Source organism: Hevea brasiliensis, chromosome 15 (assembly GCF_030052815.1).
Source record: "Hevea brasiliensis isolate MT/VB/25A 57/8 chromosome 15, ASM3005281v1, whole genome shotgun sequence".
Lineage (NCBI taxonomy): Eukaryota > Viridiplantae > Streptophyta > Magnoliopsida > Malpighiales > Euphorbiaceae > Hevea > Hevea brasiliensis.
This window is the reverse complement of record NC_079507.1, coordinates 58,629,103-58,657,044: the sequence shown is the minus strand read 5'-3', so window position 1 is coordinate 58,657,044 and position 27,942 is coordinate 58,629,103. Positions and strand designations below refer to the sequence as shown.

Genomic DNA, 27,942 nt, shown 5'->3' with positions numbered 1-27,942 from the left:
ATTTGGTATGGTGTTTTGCTTTTTGACTTAGCACATTGCTTTTGTGCTTGTGCCTGCGTCGACAAGAGGGGGCTCGCAGTAGACTTTTCCTCGCGGCTATGTTTTGGCTATCCACTTGGCTGGGGAACGGCCAATGCGATCCAAGTATTTGTGCAGCTGCATTCCAAGCATTTCACTGTGCTCGAGACGAGGCCACACCTTGTGATTCAAGTGGTTTTTTGGGCCGTCACTTTCTTCTTTTGTTCACGTTTTGCAATCCTGTTCTGCTTCTTATCTGTAATTTTTTTTTTCCTGCTAATCAAGAATCATTAAGTAAAAGAAATAAAAATACATCCCCAAGAAGTCTCTGAAACCTCTAATTATGTCTCGCAAGTTGATTTTCCTTCATCAGAAAAGTGAACCTAACAAGAAGCAATATGATTAATTTTCATAAAACAAAAGCCTCGAGTTTCAAGATTGTGGACCCTCATGTCGGTGAAAGGCAATCAATATATACAATTTGAGACTTTTAATTAAGAAAAAATATTTCATACACTATTGTATATTGAGTGATCTATGATTATAACAAATTTATTATACATTATTTTAAAAATATTTTCATTATTTTAAAAATATTTTTTTATCAGATACAATATAGCATAGCTTCCTCTATTTTTAATTTTTCATATATAAATTTAAATACACTAACACACCAATCAAATTTAGAAAATAGAATATTTTTTAGCTAAACACATAGCAGTAACCAGCTTACACATTATTGAAGACAAGATGTAATAGGTGTTAGATAAGATGGCAAGGGGTTAAGTTTTTACACGTATTTGATTTGATCAAATTCTAATAGAACAGATTTGTGACGAGTTTAGATTTGATAGTATTTATCATCTAAATTTATTTATATAAATATTTAATTAAATATAAAATTTATGTTTTTTTATAATAATATTTGTAAATTTTTATATATTTTATTTTATATAAAATACAATTTAAATATTTTATGGAGTTATTAAATTTTTAAAATATAAATTATTAATAAAAATAGTTATTATTTAAATTATTAATTAAAATATATAAAATTAAATAGGCTCAAATATTTTTTGAGCAATAATAATCGAGTTTGAGACGAATTCATATAGTTAAGAATATATTTTAATCAAGTTTGGAATGCATTCAAGTTTTGAGAATATTAATTAAATTCGGATTCGAATATGATGATTTTCAAAGGCATCCTAATTATTATCAATCCCCTTAGTGTTAGGCTCTCTAGTGATGCTTAATTTTGTCGATTTTAGGCGTGATTGTCAAATTATAACTCTTTTTTTTAAACTTATGATGTGCATTAATTTTGAGAAAAATTTTTATTTATATCTTATTCATTATTGATTTAAAATGTAAAACATATAAAGTTCATATAAGTAGATTTATCATATATTTTATATTTTTAATTTATAATTAATCGAATTTAAATAAAAAAAATCTTAATTTTGATGAAAATTATTGTGCCAACTCAATTTAAGTCACACTCACAAAGTGTATCCACTACCAAGCTTATTGAAAGACGTGGATATATATATATATATATATATATATATATATATATATATATATATATATATATATAAATATACACACGCACATCCCTTTCTGTAGGATCACAAAGATTATCAATTCTCAATAGTCAGAAATAAATAGAAAAATTAATGAACATCAAGGTTAATGAATTATAGACTAAGCAACTGTTGTATGTATTGTACGTATAATTAAATTATACTTGTTAGTATGAATTATAAAATGAATCTCATCGAATTAATCGTTGAATAAATTAATATTTATCTTATGGTATAAAAAGTTTAATTGAAAGAGGCAATTAATTAATTTGATTTGAAATATGACGCAAATTAATAATATGTTAATTATTTAAAAAATAAATAAAAATCATGATAAAGTACACGTGTATGAAATTGGAAAAAATATCTAAGGTGGGATTGATGCACATGCAGGCAATCTGTCTATTTTCTTGTTAAAGGGAAAACAACAACTTCTTCTAAGCTAGTACAATAATTTTGCACGGAAGTTATACGACAAGTCCTTATCAATTTTTTGTTTTCACACTTGCCCTGCACCGCACACAGGCTTATTGCCATTTGCTAGTATGAATCATATAGGCACATCACAAGAAAGCAGAGATAATGGAATTTATGGTAGACCAACCACCAAGATATAGTGCAGCAGGCAGCTTTGTACACCAAGCATGAGCTGTTTTGATGAATTTGATTTTGTGGGGTTGCGGCCATTAGGCCCATTACCATCAGATCAGAGGTTCACTTGCCTTTTTACACTTCTTTCTCCTCCTTTTTACTGATTTTTCTCCACTTGCTTTGCTCTAACTTGCTTGGTTTTTTTCTCTGTGTTTTTTCTATTATTATTCTTTTGTTAGTATAGCTGGGCTTTTATTGCTTAATTTGCAGATGATGGCGCATGTGAAAGAACAAAGAAGTGAGGAAAAAATACCTAAATTATAATTCCTTATCCAAGCAAGAATCCATAATGCCAGTGTTTTCTTGTCCTCTCACGGAGATTGCTAGCTATCTAGCTAGCTCCCTTTGAAGATAAACCTTCCACTTTGAAGATTGCGAGCTCCCTTTGTAGATTTTGGATGTGACCACATAAGCCTTACGCATGTGCTTTTTAATCTTTGATGTGCATTTTTGTGCTAAAATTTGTGGATTCAGGGTCCACACCACACCCTCTCCTTCCATGTTCTATACTCTTACATATAATTATAAAGAACACAATGTAACATTAATCACCTCTGAACTTATATGCAATAAGTTCTTCAAGATGCCAATTTCCACAGAGGACGATTAGTGATAATTAAGCATATAGTTATATATATGTGATTGCTACTCCTTCTCACAAAATAAATCAACCATTAAGGTTTGGCTTTGTCTCCTTCCCCCTGGGGAATATCTTGTGGGCTTTTTTTTTTTTTTTTTTTGAAGAAAAAGAGAAGAAGAAAACATAAAAATATGTGGAGAATAAAGGTTAAGGAAGAAAGAAAGTCAAATTTGAATTGAAAAGCAAATGGACTTATCACGCACATTTTAGTAAACATACAATCATTTTGCACTTACTGAGACGCAACTTCCAGTTATGTCATTATCAAATTCTTCACACACTCCATTTGCTCAATGACAACTACGTTTCTAAAATGAATACTAGAATTGTGCAGAGAGACCCAGCTCTGCTTCTTCCCCTTTCGTGATATCAACCACCGCATTGTAGGCCCATGGGTTCTATTTGAATGTTGTGGTATTGGGCTGGAAGGTTTTGTTCTGTGGATGAGCCTGTTAATAAGCTTAAATTTTGTGCTGCAACAGTGTTCTCCTTTTGTTCATTTTTATGGAAAAGAAACAGGGTTCTAATGGGGCTAAAAAGCTGAGATCATCTTCTAAAGGTCCATTCACAGAGCTTGGATTTTTTCATTGGAACGTGAATATGGCCCTTCTTCTTTTCTTTTGCCATGGGCTAACAGAAACAATTGACTTGAACTCTCGCTACACTAAAATCCGGTTCTTCTTTTTTAACAAATTTAAAAGCCTTTGGGCCGTGTGACTCTTTTAAAATTTATTTTACAAGTGCATAATGTAGAATTCAAAGAATTAAATCATTACATATTGTCTTTATAAAAGAAAAATTAAATTATTTAATTGATAAATTTTATGATACGCTGGGGAAGTACGCATCCTAGTTGCATGGCCACAGTGTGTTGAGGTCTGGATGATCAGGTGCTTTTAAAATTGTCATTAGAGATAAACTTTTAAGTTACGAATCTCAAACAAAGTTAATTGAATGAAAAAAAAAAAATTTTAATTTGCTTTCAAAAGGAAAATAATACTCTTTTTTTTTTTTTTTCTAAGCGAAGTTGGTTCAAAATCACCCACAAAAGCCTTAAAATTATGAAATCCATACTTTTAATTCATGTATTTTTGGCTTTATCTTCAATATATTGTCTTTTTTTTTTTTCAAAAATCAAACAATCCATATTGATTTCATGCATAAACATGACTTAAAAATTATTATATCGCATATGCACATGTGTATATGTTTTTCTTGTATACCTACTAATCATATATAGATATATATTCTCATTAATACATATATAATCATGATTATAAATATAATATATTAAAAGAATTTTAGAAAAGTCATATTATGCATAAATATCCAATCGTATTTAGCGTTCAAAAGTCCAAAATTAGAGTGAGAAAAACGTAGCAGACAACAATTTGCAGCTTGGAAAGCTACATGTTGTGATTGAGACTAAAGATTTTGGATAAATTTTCTCTAATTTGAAGGAAGAAATCGTGAAAACTGGTGTTACACATATGTATGGATGGACATAATGATAATAGTCAAAGCATAAAGGTACACACTATTTACTATTAATTAGTAGTTATGAGGGTCACAGTCCAGAGCAGCCCAACAGCAAAACTGTATCAAACACACGAGTGTGAACTGATTCTGACCATTTTAACAATTGACCCACCTCCACAAAATTCCACAGGAATGTTTGAAAACACACACACCCATCACCAATCACCTCTTTCCTTCTTTCTTCCACCTTCATTTTCACATATTTTTGGGTGTGCTGCGTATTGGTGTAGCTTCTCATGGATAATAATTATATATAATCAACAATTTCACTTTGACTTGGCTTTATTTTCTTTAACCCAATAAACAATATATTTAAGGGTCACTTTCCACTCATTTTAGTGTGTTTGTTAAGAAAATCAATCCTTCTTTAATTTCCTTTTCTTTATTTTTCTCTACTTTTCAATCTTCTTCTTTCTTTTTTAAAAACCCTTTCTTAGACGTGAAATTTGGCAAAAAGTTAAAGCAATAGAGGCATATATACATAAGCTTTTGAAATGGGATGTGATGTGATCTCCAAAGATTAGTGAAGTTGGGGCAAGCTAGGTCTAGTAATAAGAATTTTTCAGGTCCAAAACGCAACTTGGCTTTTAAACAAATTTTCATGGCCTTGTTGTACATATATATAATTCCTCATTATTGTTAGTTGTGTACAAATAATATTATATTAGATACAAAGATGGGTCCAATATTCATACAGGCTAATATGGGTATGGCATGTGGTATGGTTATTCCTTTCGTTTATTTAGTGATCATCTACTGGCTTCTGTTCACTAAAAAAATGCTTCCTTCTGTGTTGACAAATCCTGAGAAATCTCTTTTGTTGTGATTTACTTTGTTTTTATATTTTCCCAACTAATGGGACAGGAGGATATGGCACCTCTTTCTCTCTGGTACCTCATGATATAGAACCCATAACCCTTATTTTATCTTGTCAAATGGGTACACCATTGAGCACATTAAATATTGTAGAGAAGAACAGAATGGATGATTAGTCCTATTCCATTTAATTTCAATTAATGGCTTCAGCTTTCCATTAACTTTCCATTTATCTGTTTCAAAGGGAAAGTTCTTGACATTTACTGGCTAAGAATCGCATAAAAAGCCAGTCTTCTTGATGTGGAAATCCACCAAATTGGTGGCCAGGACTGTTTTAGATGTTGACAGTCCAACATTCGAGGGATATACTTAATTTTTTATTTTTATAAGCAAGAGTTCTATTAAATGGAATTGAAACAGGGAGGAGGTTGAGCCTTGAGCTATACCCAAGACAGCATGACTGAATTGAATATTAAATACGTTCAATCGATCGGTCTTAAAGCAATCTTGCAATAAAATTATATGAATTCACAGGCCAGTGAAAGATCATTCTTTTGACGATGGATGGATGTTAGCAAGCTGTAATCGAGGTGGACAAGTGTGATAACAAAAGTGGACACTTTGAATGACAAGGGAGAAGACATCACAGAATCACAAAATGGGCGGGACTTTAGCAATGGGATTGAAGAGAGAATTTTTTTTTTTTTAACATATTGATTATTATGATTAGGCTTTGCTGACATAAAAGAGGAATCTGTTGTAGTTATTCTGGAATTTTAGTAGAAGAAACATTGCTAGTAGTCATAGGGTTTCCAGCTTTGAATTAAAGCCACCCATCATTTACCCTTTTACTCATGTGTCATATCCTAACTAGAGTTCTTCGGAAGCGAAAGCACATTCTTCTATGCCTCTCTCTTCTGCCCATACAACAAAGTTGCCTGCAGAAGAAGAGAATCTTTACCCAAGTGTATGCAGATTACAAGGATTTCAAGTTCTTGCCCAATGAACTTGTTTTTACTCCACAGAATAGCTATGCTTTGCTCAAAAGGATTTCAAGTTCCATCCTTTATTAGTTATTACCACCAAATATATTCATATAAAAATACACAGCCCTGAAAAATACCAAACAGATTTCACCAAAAAAAAAAAAAACACTAAACAAAAAGGCAAGTGAAAATGAAAAGGGTACGAGCGAGAGAGAAAAACAAATGTGAAGACACTGTGGAGACACACGATGAGTGGTGGGTCTCAGTTTTTTTTTTTTACCCATTACCAGCTCAGCAATTCACATTACCACACTCTCTCACTAGGGTTTGGTGAACTTGAATTGGTCATCATCTCAATCTTGCCTGAGTTGAGAACGAGTTTTGAGTTATGACTCAGTGAGCTACTACTTGTTTGTTGGCCAGCCTCCAGGCTGAGGTTGCAATCAGCGGCCTAGTATGCCATCCCAGCATCAAACACCCGTTGTTCTCTTCCACTCTATACCCATCTCCACCAGCAAATAGGGCTAGTAACATGCTTGCTTGTTTGAAGGCGTTTGACCCGAGATGAACGGGAACAAATCCGGAGGACCCCAGACGAGTTCGCCACTGAGTCAGAGTCTCGTGTCTTTCGATTCGGTCCGGTCCTTCACATGCCACAATATTGCAAATCTGCTTCCCTAAATATACCTCTGACATCACCTTATCTTGGGTACTCACCGATCCCTCCAACGAGTCAAACAGAGTCGAGTAGTAATGCAATGATTCAGTGAAGCGGTCCAAGAAAACCGAATCATTATGGTTCGCTTCTTGCTCAACAATGGTAACAATCTCCGGTTTCATCTGTTTCACCACCGAAAGGACCTTTTCAATGGCGCCTGGCCTCGCTAACAGTTTATGCAACTCGAAAACAGAGTTAACGGCGACGGACTCAAACTCACTGGGTCTGAGTTCAAGCATAGAAGCGTCGAGATCAGCTAGGCTATTAGCTACAAATCCCCGATACTCAAACTCAACATGAATAGTCTCTGCCAACTGAGCTAATTTCCAGCCCACTTCTTGAAGATGATCAGAGTTATCATGAGACGGCGGTCCAATCCCCGTTAAGCGAAAAGCCGGCGGACCACCAGGTCTGAGCGCGAGAGCTTGCAACAAGGCAGGCCACTGCATCCCTTGATTCATGGAAAAGTCGATAACGTGCACTCGTTTTTTCCCTTCAAAGGCCTCAAGAATTGCTTGATTTGCTGTGAAGTGAGCGAATTTGAGATAAGGACAGGTTTCGTAAAAGTGCATCTGTAGAATATCCGAGAGAGAATGGTCCATGGGACTTTGAGGATAGAGTCTGTAAATTCTGCGAGCTAAGGCCTCGGCGAAGTAGGTGGCGACTTTACGCATAGCTCCGGCTTGAGAGATGGCCAGGAAACCGATTTGCTTGACGAGGGCTTCCGCGACAGTTAGATTATTTTCTTGGACGGCTTCGGCACAGGCCATTAGGAGATGAACTAGTCGGATTCCGTTCTCTTGTGAGTCAACCAGGACTACAGGACGAGTTGACTCAGTTGAAACACCAAAGGAACCAGCAGCACCAGCACCAATAGTAGATGACGACGATGCTGCTGCTGCTGCTGGGTATAGGTGGTCTGTGGTTGCGGATTTCAAACGCTTGGGATCTCGAGACGACGAAGAGGAGGAATCAATTTGATGAGGTTGGGCAAATACGGACTTACCAGGAATAGCTTTGAGATCGTAATCAGAAGATGAAGAGTCTTCAAACACCACATCTCGACTGTGCTTGTTTGTTTTCCGCTGCTCTTGGTGACGTTGATGGGTATGGTCGGCGAAATCAATAGAGGTGATGGTGGAAGATTCAGGATGAGTGAAAAATGAATCATCTATAGAAGGCTGTGCAGGCATAACAACAGAATCAAAATTGGGATTTGGGTTGAGCTCTGAGAGCATACTTTCTAGCCAAGTGGATAGATCGGAGGGATTATAATGGACAGTTTCACAAGCAAGATGAGAAATACCATCTTCTTGTACATGACCCATAACTTCTTGTAGCTGTTCAAGCTTCTGGGCGACCTCAACCATGTCAGATGACCTTACCTTGTAACCCAAAACAGCCAAAAGCTCATCCATCCCACCATCAGCTTGAGCATCGTCTTCCCACATCTTGGCTTTGCAAGAAGTGTCATCATTAGTATTGGTATTAACAGATGGCATGGTAGAATAGCCAGAAGAAGAGCTGCCAGCAGAAGCTGGGTCTAACCGAGGATGGAGATTTGGGTGTTCCCTTTTCATGATTGATTCGTTTGTTTTTTGGATGTCTGCTCTTGGTTTTAGGATATGGGTTTCTGAGATTGCGAGTGGTGAGTGGCTGTGCTCAAAAACCAAAGAGAGCTGCTGCGAATGGGTGAGGGTGAATGAGGAATCTGGACATTGGGGATTGGGTGTTTTGCTTGGTTTTTCACTAGTACTAGAACTTCGTACCACGAAAAAGGTAAATCAATTAAAATTCAATTTAACAATAAATAACCATTTAAAAAAAAAAAAAAAGAATGGCTCGTGATGGGCGCAAGCTCCAATGAATTATAGGCTAACAACAACAACTACAGCTCAAACAGATAAGATGGAAATTTTTTAAGTTTATTAAAAAAAATAATATCATTTTTATTTAAATTTCAGGTCATATACGAAGGGAAAGAAAGAAGGCACGAACAAGGAGGGCGGCCTCTATATGTTACAAATACCACGGCCAGTTCATTTAATTTAAATTAATTTATTTTGAGAGCTGAAATTAGTTCATTCCCTTGTATTACTCGGTTACTAGAGATTCACTGCGATCTCAAGCCATGGTTCTTTGTCCAGCTGAGTGCTTCTCTGAAGGAGAGAGCTTCAGCAATCTAATCCAGAGGGTCCAAAAGCTCTACCAAACAAGCTTTGATCAATTGACCATTATCGCTCTGATCATGCCTCTATCCAGGCAAAGAGATGCATTTATGTTGCGTTTGAGGAAACCGAGTGTAGGTTTAGTCTAAGATGAAGAAGCTAGGATGAGGTCTAGAGAGCAGCTAACTAGCTAGGTGAGAAGGGAGGCTCGAGCCTCTGGCGGATGACTACTACTGGAGGTAGCTCGAAACAAATGATGTAATTTGGAAATTGTTGCTTGTGGAATCGTTCCACAACAAAAATGATTTCATTAATCATCTAATGTTGTTGCTGTGTCTAAAAGAAGGGAGAATTCAATCCGTTGTAATAGAAGGGAAAACCTTATTTTGACGTGATATATTTTGAGTCTACAATAAATTGACTCTAACTAAAAATTTCTCATAATGAAAATTATTATTGTTATTATTATTATTATTATTATTCTTCTGTAGTCTATTTTTGCACAGTAATAAATTATTATTTTTATTTAAAGTAAATTTATTTTTATGTATTTAAATATTATATTTAAAAAAAAATATAAATATATTATTAAAATTATGATTAAAATTTATATTTTATTTTTTAATAAGTAAATTTATATTATGTAATAATAAATTAAATAAAAAATCTCTATAGAGAAACCTGTCCAACCCGTTTTTCAACAATGAAGTCTTTACTAACGATGAAAATAAGTCGAATTTTTACAGATATCCAATCATGCGAACCCTAACAGGACAAGTCTGGATAATATATAATGAGATTTGAAATGGATTCGAATTTGAACTTCAATACCCAAGACGGATTCCCGTCGAGTTTAAATTTTTCATATTGGATATCCATAATTCAAACTTATTTATATAAATATTTAATTAAATATAAAATATATATTTTTTATAATAATATTTATATATTTTATTTTACATAAAATTAAATTAAAATATTTTATAAAATTATTTAACTTTTAGAATATAAATTATTAATAAAAAAATTTTTATGTAAATTTTTAATTAAAAAATATAAAATTAAGTGAATTCATATATTTTTTAAATAATTATAATTAAATTTAAAATAAATTTAAATTTTAAAAATATTAATCAAAGTTAAATTTAAATAAGATAATTTTTATGATACTCTACCTATCATCGTTCCCGATCTTTGTCCTCAACTTCAAATTTCTATAGTACAAGGACGGGAGCGATCTTACCTCTGACTCACCCATTGTCATTCTTGGATTTTTTTTTTTTTTTTTTAATTTCTATTTTGAAAGCAAGACAAACAGAGCCTTAGTGATTGTAATGAGTTTGACTCATCCTTCGTTGTTCCTGCACTATAAATGGGATGGGAGTAGTAAAAAAGGGTTAACGGTACAAAGGCATAAATAGTTGCTGCCTTATTTAGTCAATAAAGTTCATTCTGCCCTCAATCAAATAGATTATTTTGCTAACAAAAATTTGGAATTTTCATTTAAAAATATCAAATTTAGAAAGTATAGCCAAGTCAATTTTAATCCAAATCAAACTTTTTCAACTTGAAATTATAAGAAATTAATTAAAATTTAATTGAATAAAATTATCTTTGACTAAAATCAATTTTTGAATAAAAAAATTAAAAAAAAAATCAATAATTAAATTTGCTCATATTGAAATCAAACTGAATTCTTTAGATGCAATTTTTATTCCAATTTCTTAAACTTTTAACTATGATTGCTGATTTGGATATAATTCAGTGTGTTAATCAAGCCCAAGTATAGCTCATTTAAATCCAATGTAAAATAATAAATAAATAAATAATTCATACACATTTTTAAATAAAAAATATAAAACGAAAAATAAGATAAGAGCATGAAATAAATAAAGGAAATTTATTATAATTTCGATTCAGCCTAATTTAATATTAATTTTAATCAATTCAGTTTAATCTATTTTAATATATTTCTAATTTTAAATTAAATCTGTCTAATTTTAATTTAAAACAGTTAAACATCAGAATGTTAATTGTAATTACTATTTAACTGCTATAATTTTATTTTATTTTATTTTATTTTATTTGAAAACATCCTAAATTTTAAATGCATAAAAATGATAGTTTACAGGTGGGCCTGCAAAATAGAATCTCGGAATGTGGCACGCCCCCACGACGCCGTAGCTATACGCTACGGCGTCCGATACCAGCCTTTCAAGGCATCTGATCTCAGTTCGTAACTCGGTATAGCTGTCAAGCCATGTGATTGTTACACGTTTTGTGATTCCAGTTCCTGTTTGGGCCCACTTGAAAGCCGTTCTTTTCTTTCCACGGTTTTTCCTTTGGTGGATTCTCAAATTTCACGAATGAAACGGCATCGTCTATGAAATAAATTTTGTACCCAGACCAAAAAGTTGACACTTCATAATAGAAAATTAAAATAATAGAAAATTAAAATAATAGAAAATTATTTTGTTAATGACTTCATAAAAACAATTGCGTCCCCTTAAACATTAGTATTAACTAAATAATAATTAAAAAAGTAGTATATGAATTCAAATGTGAATATTATGAACTCTATTTTATATATGAATATAAATTTAATAATTATTAAATTAAATATTTATATTTAAATTTATATATTTATTATTTATATTATAATTAATTTTATATAAATATTTAATTTAATAATTCTCTTATGAGAATGGATTTATATTTGAGGTACCTGTCTTTTAAGTTTTTTTTTAGATTTTGTTTAGTAATATTAGTTGTTTTAATAACTATTAAATACTTTAATAATAGTCAATTATTTTACGAGCAGTTAGATATTAACTATTTATTATTAGTTATTTATATAATGATTTAAAATAAAAAAATATTTAGTAAAAATAATTATTAGATTAGTTGTTAAATGTAAAAATAGTAATATCATTCTATTGACTTTGATCAAAATGCTCTCTCAACTTTTAAAAGCTAAAAGAGGTAATTTTTTATGGATCACTATTTTAACTTCTAAATATTATTATAAATATTATACTATTATAAATAAGAGATATAATATTTTAATTACGATTAAAATACTAAATAATATTTTAAATGATATCTTAAAAAGCCGTTGCTAAACATAAAAAACTCAACTCAACTCAACTAAGCATTTATCCCAAAAATTTGGAATCGGCTATATGGATTATCTTTCTCCACTCTAAACAATTTTAGGTTAAATCCTCAGAAATGTGTAATGCTTCTAGGTCATGTTGTAATACTCTAATCTAAGTCAGTTTAGGTCTACCCCTTATTTTCTTTCTATCCTCTAATCTAATGTATTCTATTTGTCTAACTGAAGCATCCGTATGTTTACGCTTCACATAACCAAACCACCTCAATCTCCCTTCTCTCAACTTATCCTCAATTGGTACAACTCCTACCTTTTCTCTAATACTCTCATTATAAATATTATCTAGTTTAGTATGGCCACTCATTCACCTTAATATTCTCATCTCCGCAACTCTTATCTTAGACACATACGACTCCTTTAGTGCCCAACACTCACTACCGTATAACATAGCCAGTCGTATGACTGTACGGTAAAATTTTCCTTTCAACTTATTGAAAATCTTGTGATCATATGAAACTCTCATGACACGTCTCCACTTCAATCATCTGGCTTTCTACTTGAAGAATTGAGTTAAGATATTTAAAGTGATTACTTTGGGACAGTACTACTCCATCTAAACTAACTCATTTCCTATCACCAGTTCGGCCTTCACTGAACTTGCAATGCATGTATTCTGTCTTCGTTCTACTTAACTTAAAGCTCTTTGACTATAGAGTGCTTCTCCAAAGCTCTAGCTTTTTATTGACTCCTTCTCGCGTCTCATCTATCAAAACTATATCATCCACAAACATCATGCAACAAAGGATATTCTCTTGTATATGTTTCATCAATTCATCTAAAACTAATGTAAAAAGGTAAAGGCTTACAGCTGAACCTTGGTGTAATCCAACTGAGATAGGAAAATCTCTTGTGTTCCCACTGTGCGCACAATAGTAGTTGCTCATTCATACATATCTTTTCAACATTTGTATGTACCTAATAGATACCTTTTTTTGTTTTAACACTCTCCATAAGACATCTCTTGGAATACTGTCATTAGCCTTCGCCAAATCGATAAAAACCATGTGTAGATCTTTCTTCACATCTCTATATTTCTCCATCAAGCTTCTAACGACTGGACATGAAATGTTGTCCCAAAATAGTCCAAGAGGGGGGTGAATTGGACTTTAATAATTTTTCGGCCCTTGCTTGTAGCCTAATGAAAAATTATAGCTTTGTTCAACTAGATGCTTCTCTATACAAAATGATAGTGATATGTGTTTCAACAATGAGTTCCTAAATTGCAATTCAAGCCTCAATCAATGTATATGGCAATATCTAACAAAACATGCATCATACAATATACAACTAATTTCTCATGTCACTCAATATATTCTTAAGTTTATCAATTCAATCTTTTCAACCAACATTCAATATCATGTATAACAAGAAAATTTTAAATTGCACAAAAGTAAAGAGGTCAAGGTTAGAGAGAACAAACACAATGATTTTTATAGTGGTTCGGCTTAACTAGCCTACATCCACTCTCTCAAAGAACCCTCTTTGAGTCTTCTCTCCACTATTTGCTCTTTTGAAGGCAAGAGACCAAAAGCCCTTTACAACTTTTCAACACCAAGCTTTTACCAAGGTAGCTTGAAACCTTCACAAATGCTATCACAAGCACTTACTCTCTCAAGCTTCAATAGGTGCTTGTACAACCTCTCTTAAATACAAGTTAATGTTTCAACACTCACTCTTACTCAATACAAATCAAACTATAAAGAAGAGATGAGTTGATTTGCCAATGGTAGCTCAAAGACTTTAAAGCTCTTGAATGAAAGCAATAAATGAAAAATCAAAGTTGGAGTTCAAATGTAAGCTTTCATCAAGTGTAAATGAAGTAAAGAAGGTGTATTTATAGTCCCAAATCATTTTAGACCGTTTGAAACCCTTTTGGAACGTTATACACACTGCCCAAGACAAAATGGCCGTTATTTTGTCCTTTTGTGCGAAGTTGAGCAGCTCTGATCAATTAGCAAACTAATGAAATATTGGTAGCAGTCAGTAAACTGGTTAGTAAACTAATGTTTTTAGCAAACACATTAGCAAACTAAAAATTTTAGCAAACCAGTTAGCAAACTAAGTCAACAGCTGCATGTCTCAACTTGCAATGTAAAATGATTTAGACCTTAAAAAAAATGTTCCAATAGTAGTGTCCAAGGTCATGATGAGAAAAAGTAATCAGAAAATAAAATTTCATTTTTGAGCTCCATTTGACTAAATTCTCATCCATTCTTTTCACAAAAGACCTAAGACTCAATCTCTAATACTACACCTTTCATACCTTTTCTTTGAGTCTTGGCTTCCATAGTCTTATTCTTTTCTCATTTTGGATTTGTCTTGAAATGCCTTTGAGTATCCTTTCTCCTTAGATACAACTTGAAAGGTTCTTTATGCATAAGACAAAGAATCTACACATCACTTTAAAGTTAAGTTAGATAGATTCTGTTTGAGTTTTGTTATCATCAAAATCAATGCTCATTTTGAGCTACACGGGGTCAACAATCTCTCCCATTTTGATGATGACAAAACTCAATTGAATCAACAATAAAAAATAAAAGTGTGTGAAAGTTTATGTGCGTATGTAAATCCAAGCAGTATAGTATGTTGAAAATGCTCCCCCTAAATATATGCACATAATTTCCAAGAAATCTATTTTTTGTACATAAGCTCCCCCTGAGTTTATGCTATAAGGCATATTCACAATATTCTCAAAAAGAATTTCCACAAGTATAAACACAAGTATGAACACATATCCATCAATACAAGTATCAACTCGTTCATATCAACACATTCATATCCATCCTATAAACACATATACACACACATATTCAACACATTCATATCCATCCTATAAACACATATTCACACACATATTCAACACATTCATATCCATCCGATTCTCCCCCTTTTTGTCATCAATCAAAAAGGAAACAGGAGAAAAGAACCAAAAAGAATCATGTTAGCCCAAATTTAAACGCAGTAAGGTGAGCAGTAGCAAACTAAAAACCAATAGTAGCAAACAGACTAGTAAACTAACAATGCAGATAGGAAACTAAAAATCCAGATTAGATGGGGATCATTTAAGTCTTTTGCTCCTGCGAGTGGATTTGGAAGGCACCAACTTCTTCCTGGTTGGTTTAGCAGCAGGTGGCTGAGATCCTTGGTCAGCCACTTGATCATCCTTCGGTGGCTCATCTTCATCAGATGGTGGTTGAAGCGCAGTAGCTAGGGACTGGTATGGATTTGACACGGTGGATTTAGTCCTTTTTCTCCCTTTCTTGGCTGCAGGGGCAGCAACTACAGATAGCTGAGTTGGAGCACTCTCTTGGTGATCCTTGAGAGAGGCTTCCTTCTGCTATATAGGAGCAGCAGCAGTTTCAACAGGTGGTGCACTTGGAGCTTCACCTTCAGGTTCTATAACCTTTTCACAATCATGCTCAGTAGGTACATCAGTTGCAGGTCCAATTTCAGGTTCAATTACCTGGTCACTAGCATGCTCAACAGGGACTTCTACTGCAGGTTCAAGCTCAGGTTCAGCTACTTGGTCACTTTCATGTGCCACAGCAGCTGGAGACTCACCAACCTTATTACTTTCACCCTTACCAGTACTATGAGCAGAGACTTGAGTAGCAGCCTCAACTTTAGTTGGAAAACCAGTTTCCTTGGCCTGCTGAAGATCCACAATTAACCTCTTCAATTCCTCATTTTGAGTAAGCAGGTGACTCACTTTGTAGTCAACCACATCCATAAATTTTCGCAAAAGTTCAATGGACTGATGGGTTGAACTAAATTGATCATTAACAGCAGCTTTTAGCCCTTGAATCTCACTCAAAAATTCACTAGCAGAATCAGAACCAACCTTAGCAGAGGAAGAACCACCCTTTTCAAACCTTTTCTTTCTCCCATCAGTGTCAAAGTGAATTTCTCTGAGCACAATCAAATCAGTCCTAGAGCTTTCCTTAGAGACATTCACATTCAGCTCTTTAAACACAACAGTTAAAAGATGTGCATAAGGCAGTTTTCCAATCCCATAAGCTTTGCACATGTTCTTGAAAATTAAATAAGCCAAATTCATCCTTACTTTGTTAACAATGTGCCACATAATACACATGTCCAGGTGACTCAAATAACCATAGCTACCAGATTTAGGACAGAAAATGTAGTTTACCATACTGTGAATGATTTTGATATGTTGAAAAGCTTTGGTGCTAGTGGACTTTTCATTTGTGGCAGTGTTAGCAGGGAACACTTCGTTTTCAAACTCAACCAAATTGAAGCCTGCCACCCTAGCAACATCCTTATGTGTGGAAATTTTATTTCCATCATTAGGCAAGTTTAAAGCCGTAGCTATCAATTCAACAGAGACACCATATACACTGTCATTCAAAACTACCTCAAATTTGTCCTCATCATCAACTGTTCTTAAAGTCCTATAAAACTCTTGAACAAGCCTAGGGTAATACCCATTTGTACATTCACACACATCCATCCATCCTTGAAACTCAAAAAGCTCTTTGAATTGAAAGTTTACCTGATTAAAGTACTCCCATTTGATAAATTTGCAATCTAATAGTGCTTTATCCACTAAGCCCGAAGATTTTACGGCGTGCATTTTTCGTTGGGTATCAATCCCTGACTTCTATCGCTTCTTTTTCTTTTCTAGCGCCGATGCAGTGTGTTCGACAGCCTTGGATGGGTCGGAAGAGGCACTGGTTGATTTCAATTCAAGTAAGTTCTTCTTCCCTTTCAATTTCTTTCGTAATGTGGCGACAGGGATGTCGTCGGAGGCTGACGAGGAAGACGAAGCAGCCGCAGCAACAGGAGACTTCCGTTTAGCACGAGACATTGACAAAAAAAAATGGTGAATTTGAACACTGGTTTTTCGGTGTGTTAGGAGTGGAGAAGAAAGGAGAGACGAGAGGTCTGATGGGTTTGGATAAATTTTGCCGGCAAGAAAATGGGTTTGTTTTAGAGGTATGGTGTCGTGAACCGATGCAGAGGAGAGAGGGTGACGGTTTCGTGTGGCAGAGGATTTAAGTCCTCTTGAGTCCTGCGCTTTTCTGTTTCACTGTACTTTTATCTGAACCCGTTTTCTTTCCCCCTTTTTTTTTATTATTTCAAACACGTCTTTCTATCTTTATATGCACAAATATATATTTCTACAAGTCTGACACAATACTGGGAATGTGATATCAAATGTGAAAAGATAAATGCATTGCTGGACACGCAGAGAATTTCAAGCACAATCACTTTTTGGTTTGAGATTTGAACAATACACGATATAGCAAACTACTTTAAGTCACGCAATATTAGCATACAACTTAGTAAACTAATTTCACGAGTACACAAACAAGTTAGCCAATATTCTTTAAAGATTTTTTAGCAAACCTATATCACAGCAGATCACTCACACATTGGATAAAATGAAATTATTATGAATCAAATTTCAAGCAAATGGTTCACACATACCAATTTCCCTTCTAATTCTACAAAAGGTTTCTTCATTAAGAGGTTTTGTAAAAATGTCAGCAAGTTGATTTTCAGAGGCAACAAACTCTATTTTGATATTTCCATTTTGAACATGATCTCTAATAAAATGATATCTGATCTCAATGTGTTTAGTTCTTGAATGTTGGACTGGATTTTTGATCAAGTTTATGGCACTTGTGTTGTCACACCTAATTGGAACAAGATTATATTTTAAACCAAAATCTTCCAATTGTTGTTTCATCCATAAAATTTGAGCAACACAACTACCAGCAGCTATATATTCTGCCTCAGCTGTAGATAAAGCTACTGAAGTTTGTTTCTTACTGTGCCAAGAAACTAGTGCAAGACCAAGAAATTGACAAGTACCTGAAGTACTTTTTCTATTCAGTCTACTTCCAGCAAAATCAGAATCACTATAACCAACAAGATTAAATGATTCATATTTTACACACTGCCCAAGACAAAATGGCTGTTATTTTGTCCTTTTGTGCGAAGTTGAGCAGCTCTGATCAATTAGCAAACTAATGAAATATTGGTAACAGTCAGTAAACTGGTTAGTAAACTAATGTTTTTAGAAAACACATTAGCAAACTAAAAATTTTGGTAAACCAGTTAGCAAACTAAGTCAACAGCTGCATGTCTCAACTTGCAATGTAAAATGATTTAGACCTTAAAAAAAATATTCCAATAGTAGTGTCCAAGGTCATGATGAGAAAAAGTAATCAGAAAATAAAATTTCATTTTTGAGCTCCATTTGACTAAATTCTCATCCATTCTTTTCACAAAAGACCTAAGACTCAATCTCTAATACTATGCCTTTCATACCTTTTCTTTGAATCTTGGCTTCCACAGTCTTGTTCTTTTCTCATTTTGGATTTGTCTTGAAATGCCTTTGAGTATCCTTTCTCCTTAGATGCAACTTGAAAGGTTCTTTATGCATAAGACAAAGAATCTACACATCACTTTAAAGTTAAGTTAGATAGATTATGTTTGAGTTTTGTTATCATCAAAATCAATGCTCATTTTGAGCTACACGGGGTCAACATGAAACCAAATTGATTGGGAGAGATAGAAGTATCATGACATAGTCGATGTTCCACAACCCTCTCCCACAACTTCATAGCGTGGCTCATGAGTTTAATTTCTCTATAGTTTGAGCAACTCTGTATATCTCCCTTATTTTTAAAAATAGGTACTAAAATACTCATCCTTCATTTATCAGGCATTTTCTTTGAGTTCAGAATCTTATTAAACAATTTAGTTAACCATGCCACTCCCATATCTCCCAAACACTTTCACACTTCAATTGGTATTCTATCGAGTCCATAGGCTTTACCCACTTTTATTCTCTTAAGTGCTTCCTTTACTTCTAAAGATCTAATCCTTCTAGTATAATTCACATTCTTTTCTATTGCTCTGTAGTCTATATTCACGTTATTACCATTTTGACTATTATTAAAGAGATCATTAAAATAATTTCTGCATCTTTCTTTAATGTCCTCATCTTTCACCAACATTTTTCCTTCTTTATCCTTAATGCACCTAACTTGAATGAGATCTTGACATTTTTTTTCTCTCCTTCTTGCTAATCTATAAATATCTTTCTCTCATTTTTTTAGTTCTAAGTTTCTCACATAACTTTTTAAAGACCTATGCTCTTGCTTGACTGACTGTCTTTTTTGCCTATTTCTTTGCTATCTTGTACTATTTATATGCCTTATTATTATCACACTTATCTAGTTTCTTATACCATTCCCTCTTTCTCTTCACTGTCTTTTGTACTTCCTCATTCCACCACCATTTCTCTTTTGAGAGTGGTTCATGTCCTCTAGACTCTCCAAGTACTTTTCGAACTACTTCTCTAATATTTGATGCCATCTGTATTCACATACCATTGGCCTCCATATCCAGGTTCCATGTTTCGAATTCGAGAAGCTCATTTTTGAACTTCACTTGCTCTACTCCTTTGAACTCTTACCACTTTGTTCGAGCTATATTATTTATTCTGACCTTACTTGAATTGTTGCTAAACTTAACATCCAAGATCACTAACCGATGTTAACTTGTTGAAGCCTCTCCTGAAATGACCTTGCAATCCTTGCATAGAACTCTATTTATCTTCCTGGTTAAGAGAAAGTCAATTTGGCTTTTATGTTGCTCACTTTTGAAAGTCACTAAATGAGACTCTCTTTTTATAAAGTAGGTATTTTCTAGTATTAGGTCGTATGCCATAGTAAAATCTATGATGTTTTTTCCCTCCTCATTTCGACTGCCAAAACCAAAACCTCGATAAACATTCTCATAACCTTGCCTATCACTTTCTACATGTCCATTCAAATCTTCACCAATGAAAATATTCTCTTCGTTCGGTATGCTTTGCATTAGATCATTCATATCTTTCCAGAACCTTTGTTTACTCTCACTATCTAGTCCTATTTGTGGGGCATAAGCACTAACTATATTTATTATTTCTTCTTCTAGTACTAACTTTACTAGTATAATTCTATCTCCTACTCTTTTCATAGCTATTACAGCATATTTCAATGTCCTGTCTATGATTATGCCCACTCCGTTCTTATTTATCTTATTTCCGGTAAACCACAGTTTGTACCATGAATTATCCACTTCCTTATTACCCACTTCCTTGCTTTTCTCTCCTACCTATTTAGTCTCCTGAATGTAAATAATATTTATCCTTCTCCTTTTCAAGGTATCCATAAGTTTCATTAATTTTTCTGTAAGTTATTCAATATTCCAAGTAACAACCCTAATTCTCCTCCTATCCTGTTCCTTCCTAATTGATCTCCTTTTATAATATTTTCTATTGTTCTCTATGCCTATCTTGTGTTATGTTCTACTATCTGCTCTACTATCTGTCATATGGACTAAATTCTTTACCCACACCCGTCCATGATGTGGGAACCCTTGCTCATTTAACACCACACCCGGACGATGGCATGACACATCGCTTTTGGTGAACGCTCTACACCCTTGCATATTTCTCACTACACCTGGCTCCGATATAGCTCATCATAAGTAGAGAACACCACAACGTTTATATAATTTAAATCTATATTATAAAGTTTGACGAAATTTTTACGCTGGTTGTTACCTACTGCAACCCTCCTCCTTTATCTAGACTTGGGACCAGCCAAGCGCAAACTACTTAGGCAGAGTTCCGTTGCTAAACATAACTTTATTTATTTGTTTTTCATGCCCTTACAATAATTAATGGGTTGAAACTAATAAATTTAATGGCAAATCATTTGTAATGTCAAGGTTTGCAAGGTGGCAGACATCAAAAGACAACCAATCCTATAATTGCAATTACGCTACATATAGTAATTAATATTATTATAATTTTAAGTAATTTAATTTTATATAAAAATAAATTTAATAATTATTAAATTAAATATTTATATTTAAATTTATGTATTCATGGTACGCATTTTAATTAATCATATATAAATCTCAATATAAATATTTAATATAATAATTATTAAATTTATTATTATATAAAATTGAATTAATATTAAATTCAACATATTTTTCCTCCTCTCTTTTTATCTCCATATTCTAATTTGATGAATATGTTTTTGTTTTTTTTTTTTTTTTTATCAAGATGAATATGTTTTATTTGTATGAAGATGAAGAGAATAGGACATTCTATTGCAATAATGCATCAATATATATATATTGCAATAAATTACAATGAAATCACATAATTAATAATTAAGTTTCCATCAAATCGTCTGCAAAATTAATAATATAACCCTCTCATCAAATTTTGTAATATTTAAAATTAAATAATGATTTAATAAAGATTACTACAAAATAATTAATATTTGATGAAAATGACTTTGCATAATTTAATATTTTTATTTAGTCCATGAAGGTCTTCGCCGCTAAGAAAGGAAATTGACAACTGCATCCTACAAACTAGTTTAAAAAGGAATCAATTAGAGAAAAAGAAAAAGAATAATCAAATAATTAATCTAAATAATTAAATAGACAACACTTACAGGGACAGACATGCTCTTCTTCTTATCTTAAAGGTCTCTTCTTTTTTTCTTTTCATGGTTGCCATTGATTGCTACTTGTGTTTATCTTGTTACACTGTGAGGGAAAATGGTGTCAAATCAAGCGTCCTAAAATTAGCCAAAGAGGACCGTAAAATTCCATCTCATGGTTTCTCCTTCTCTCTAAAAAGAGAGTGTGGATTATTACAATAGTTTGAGTGTGCTGCTACACCACCCAACCTTTGTGGGTCTCTAGCTTTACTTGTAATAGATATCGTTGGTTCGTATGCTTTCTATCTTACAGCCTTTTCCTCTGGACTTGCTGTGGACTTAATTTGAGAATATTAATAAGTAATTTAACATTAAATTTATTATTATTTTTAGTTATAAAAAATAAAAATAGTAAAATATTTTTTAAATTATTTTTTTTAATAATATTTAAAATAATAATGTGTTTTTTAACGTTCAAATCACAATGCGAAAATGGTGAAACAGGGTGGCAGTAAGTGATGAATGAAGGGTGGGTCCCTCCCAATAATTGCGATTGGTGGAGAGTGTTTTCTGGCGCTGTTATTTTATCGTAGGAGTGTTAGCTACAGGAACTTAAAAAAAAAAAAAAAGAAAAAAGTAAGTATCCAACAATATCTTTTTAATTAATTAAAAGAATATTTAATAAATTTTAAATAATTTATTATTTATTATCATATATTATTTTTTTTATAATTAATTACCTTTTTACTTTTTTTTTTATATCTAATTTATTCATTTTTGTGAGACAAAACAAAACCTTTACTCTCGTCTTTTTAATAAATACGCATATAATTTATATTATTTTTTTAATTAATTTTTCTAAGCACAAATTAGATTTTTCGATCTCAATTGGATTATACCAAGGATCAGCCATAAGCCCTTACCTTTTTACATTAGTTTTAGATGAACTGACGAAACATATACAAGAGAGTATTTTTTGGTGCATGATATTTGCGGATGATATTATTCTGATAGATGAGACATGAGAAGGAGTCAATAGGAAACTAGAACTTTGGAGAAGTACTCTAGAGTCAAAGGGTTTTAAGTTAAGTAGAACGAAGACAGAATACATGCATTGCAAGTTCAGTGAAGACCAAACTGGTGATAGGGAAGGAGTTAGTTTGAATGGAGTGGTACTGTCCCAAAGTAATCACTTTAAATATCTAGGCTCAGTCCTTCAAGTAGATGGGGGATGTGAGGAGGATGTTAGTCATAGGATTAAAGCCAGATGGTTAAAGTGGAGACGTGCTACGGGAGTCTTATGTGATCGTAAGATTCCCAATAAATTAAAAGGAAAATTTTACCGTACAGCCATACGACCGGCTATGTTATATGGTAGTGAGTGTTGGGCACTGAAAGAGTCGTATGCATCTAAGATAAGAGTTACAGAGATGAGAATGTTAAGGTGGATGAGTGGCCATACTAGACTAGATAAAGTCCGTAATGAAAGTATTAGAGAAAAGATAGGAGTGGTGCCAATTGAAGATAAGTTGAGAGAAGGGAGATTAAGGTGGTTTGGTCATGTGAAGCGTAGACATACGGAGGCTCCAGTTAGACAAGTATAGCACATTAGGTTAGAGGATAGAAAGAAAAAAAGGGGTAGACCTAAATTGACTTGGAGGAGAGTAGTACAACATGACTTAGAAGCTTTACACATTTCTGAGGATTTAACCCAAAATCGTTCAGAGTGGAAAAAGCGAATCCATATAGCCGACCCCAAATTTTTGGAATAAAGGCTTAGTTGAGTTGAGTTGAGTATTCTAAGCACAAATTATTTTTTTTTTATAAACTCTCAATAAATTATATTGGGCCTTCTTTTTATTTTTAAATTAATTATTTTATTATATACACATAATTACTTGTATATATTTTATATATATTTATAATTTAAAAGATCCCTTAATGAATTTTAAATCATTTGTATATGATAGATTTAAACAAAAATTTATTGAGTATTTTGTTTTTTTTAAATAATAAATATGCTTAATTTACTTAATTTTAATAAAACATATGCTTAATTTACGTAATTTTAATAAAACATATGCTTAATTTACTTAATTTCAATAAAAATTAAAATTTATGAAAAAAAATCTAAAATAGAGTGTAATAATTTGTGATATGTTTGAATTTTAATAAATATTTTAGATTAATTTAATTTAAATTAAGATTTGGAAGGTTCAATTAAAAAAAATAAATTGAAAATAAAAAAAATTAATTAAAAAGAAAGAAATAATAATTAATTAAAAAGAAAAAAATTAAATAATAATTTTTTTTATTACCTTGATAATAAGTAACGTGTTACCTTGCTTAAAATTTTAATAAATACTTTTTTATCAGTAAAAATAAATTGTTATTTCTCGTTACATTATTATCTTTGAATGATCCACTTTATTAAAATTCAATAGAACAAAGAAGCAAAGCTACGTGGCGTAAAAATAAAGCTGCTAATGAGATGAGTCATCCACATATGACAAATTACAAAACACGCCTTCAAATTTTTTTTCTTTTTTCGAACACTCCTTCAAATTTCAAACGATACTCTATGAATATAAAAACGTAACAATCTAGTACTCAAATATGCTGTGTGTTTCACTCTACTGTAAAAAAAAAAAAAAAACAACTATGTAATCTCCCTCCCAATATCTATTAGGATCTAATAATGAGGACTTGCTAGTAAATAATACTCTTGATTTTTTTTATGAATTAATTAATTTCTACATAAAAATTATATATTTTTAAAAATTTAATATGTAATTAAATATTTTATTTAGACTCACTATAAAAAATAAATAAATTTACAATCGATTTTTATAACCGGCTAAATAATAATTAATTTTATAATTAATTTATAATTTATTTTTTAATAAAATAATTATTTATCAAAAATTTATCAATTGATACACCAATCCCATTACTATTTGTAACTAAAAAATAATTAGTGACTAAATCATTACAAATCAATATTAAGAAAAAAATCTTAAATATATAATTAGTAATAAATTCACAAATCAATTATTAAAATTGATTATCGTTAATAATCAATTCACAAATTGATTACTGAATCGATTGTAAAATTTGATTATTAAATTATAAAATTTTTTAATTAGCTCCATAATTTAAGAATTTTAATTAAAAAAACTTTTAAAATGGTAATTTTTCTAAAAAATTAATTAATTTGAAATTATATAAATAATTTACGAGAATAGGATAATAAAAATAATATAATAATAAAAACGTATGCCAACAAAAATGAATAGAATTTTAATTATTTTGGAATATATATTTGGGGTTGTGTGGGTAGCCATTTCCCAGGGTAAAGCAATGTGATTGGACCACACTAAGCAAAAGGCACTTTAAGATGCCCATTCTGTTTTTTCAAAGCAATAAATATGGGCATTTTCCAAAATCAAAAAATCCCTAAAAATTAAAAGAAAGTTGTGGGTTTGAGCTTTGATTTTTTTTTAAATTATTGTAAATTAATTAATTCACTTCTTCTTTTGAATATTAACCAAACTATAGTTCAATAAACAGTATCTTAATTCAATGATAAAATGACTTTTAACCATAGATTAGTGAACTCTTCTTCTACCCTCTTGCTTATTTTATTAAAATAATAATAATAATAATAATAATAATAATAAAATGAGTAATAATTGATCAATTAAATATTCAAAGATATTACTATATAAATTTTACAATTAATTAATAAAGAAATTTAAATTTAAAATCTTTTATTCTTTATGTCTTTAAAAGTGAAGAAAATTAATAAATTATTGTAATTAATCAATTATTTTTTCTTCAATGAAGGTCTAATAGGCAAAATAAAAACTGATGGCCTAAAAATTATTAATTTGAGATTGAGAATTAATTATTATTATCATTGTCTAAATCAAATTCAATTATTAAACTGAACCGTTAATTTTTGATAAAATTCAATGCAAAAACGCTAATTTTCCTCGACTATTTGTGTCTTGATGGAGTTGAAATGCAATGGATGTAACCATAAGCCAACGACACGTGGTTCAAGGCATGGAATTTGGGCGGTACATACGGTCGCACTTTTTTGACTGTGAATATCCAATGAGGGGCCAGGTGGGGGGCCGATTAGAGATACTACACAGTGAAGTACCAAATTCATACCATGTGGATCATGTCCCCTCTTGTATTTTGCCTGTCCTTTGTAGTTTCAGACACCATTTTGACCCACACCATTAATAAAAATTGGTTAAAAAGCCTCTACTTGTGGCAAGATAAAAGGCTTGCGGAGGCCCCAGTACCATTAGGATTGCTGTGCTTGATGTCCCTTAAAGCAGGATTGTTTGACCTCAGCCAAGGGGCAAGAGTAATGCTGAGAGGATCTGTTTTGGTTGCGAGATTATGCTTCTCGTATAAAAACATCACCCACATGTATGTGCATGTGAGTTTGGACCCTCTCTGCTGTGCTTTGCTTGTTCTCATGGTCAAATAACAGTTATCATTAAAGGGAATACTTTTATTTCAATCTCACATGCCTAAAAGCTACTGAATGATTAAAAGAAATGGGATTTTATCTCTTTGAAGGTGCAAGGAAGAAGAGGCTATTGAATCTAATGGATCACTCTTTATAGCATTTAGAATTAAGCTGGATTTCTCTGATTAGATCTCCTAATCACAAATATATTTATTCATGCGTGCACGTGCAGTAAAACTGGTAATTTTATGTTTTCAATGATTCCCCTCTGCAATTCCAAAACAAGAGATTACAATCTGTTAAAAATAAAAAAAATAAAACACAGATCTAGAGAGACTAAATCAGCCCTTTTCTCGCAATTTAATCATATTTGCAGCATCATTTGTGGCCTCTTCTCTTTTCTTCACTATAGGAAAAAAAAAATAATAAATAAAAGTGATGCATCAATGTCAGGAGTTTAAATTTAACCAAACCATTAGTAAACTACAGACATTCATACCGTAATCCCAAACATACATAACCATGCTACGAGCTTCAGTGATTTGATAATATTTTGAGGACAACCTCACTTTTAAAGAGGTGCTGGTGTTTGATCCCATGGTGGGCTTAACTTTAGAAGCTGCAAGCATTCACTTTACGACCCGAAACTTTTGGACCCTTCTTGGATAAAAGCAGGTTAAATAAGAGTTGTAGGTATTACAAACTTGAATTAAATGGGCAGCCATAAATGAGTTGGTTGAAACAAAGAGTTATTAAAGCGTCAGATGAGCTTAATCACATTAAATTCAACCATTGCTAAACGAGTTTTACTAGCCAATTACATAGTTAACCCTGTACTCTTATTGATCATTTGAATTCTTTGTAATTTTTAAATGTGACTCTTGACACTCTCCTTAAAACCTTAAATTAATATAACAGGAACATCAAGACCTTAACGCTTGAATTAAACAGAACTAAACTTACTTTTATACTAATATTACAAACTTAAATTCAATGGACAGAGATAAATTAATGAGTCGAGACAAGAATCTATAAAGTATGAGATGAGCTTACTCGAATTAGGCCAACCATTGCAAAATGATTATAACTAACCAATTAAATAACTAACCCTTTACCTTTATAAACCCTTCAAATATTTTTCTAATATTTAAATATGATACTTTACAAGTCCTTTGAATTTTTTTATAATATTTAAATGCAGGACGCTTGCAGTGTTTCGATTAAGACATGATTTGGTCTATAAAAAGATTTTAGTGTCTTAGCTTTACAAGACTACAGACACAAGCGCTCAAACCTCGACATCTTTTAACCTTAAGACTGAAGTGACTAGAATTATCAGCCACTTAAGTAATTGAGAGAGACACCACACCCTCTTTTACCTTGGCACTGGTGGCTAGACACGGACGCTAACTAGTAAATCCAAATTTAACCGAAACTATCTTGAATTGAATAGGAACCATACCCATTTTGACTAGTTTGATTTGATTTCGTATTAAAATAAGAAATCTGTTTTCAAAAAGATTGAAAAAACAAAATAAACAATAACTAGTAGATTTAATCAAACTAAAATGAAGCAAATTAAATCAGAAAGGCGCACTCCTATCTCCAATGGTAATAGTAGCAAAAGATTGGAATAATCCTTCTGTGGCCTAGCATCTGCCTTTTGCAGAAAGG

The 27,942-nt window shown here is 32.2% G+C and overlaps 1 protein-coding gene across 1 annotated transcript; it reads right to left on the bottom strand.

Annotated features, from left to right (window-relative positions):
- Positions 1-6,286: 6,286 nt before the first annotated feature.
- Positions 6,287-8,749, bottom strand: LOC110669728 (DELLA protein GAIP-B). The gene has a single exon (XM_021831489.2). It carries the CDS (start codon positions 8,532-8,534, stop codon positions 6,630-6,632), a length of 1,905 nt encoding a protein of 634 aa, XP_021687181.2. The 5' UTR covers positions 8,535-8,749; the 3' UTR covers positions 6,287-6,629.
- Positions 8,750-27,942: the final 19,193 nt, after the last annotated feature.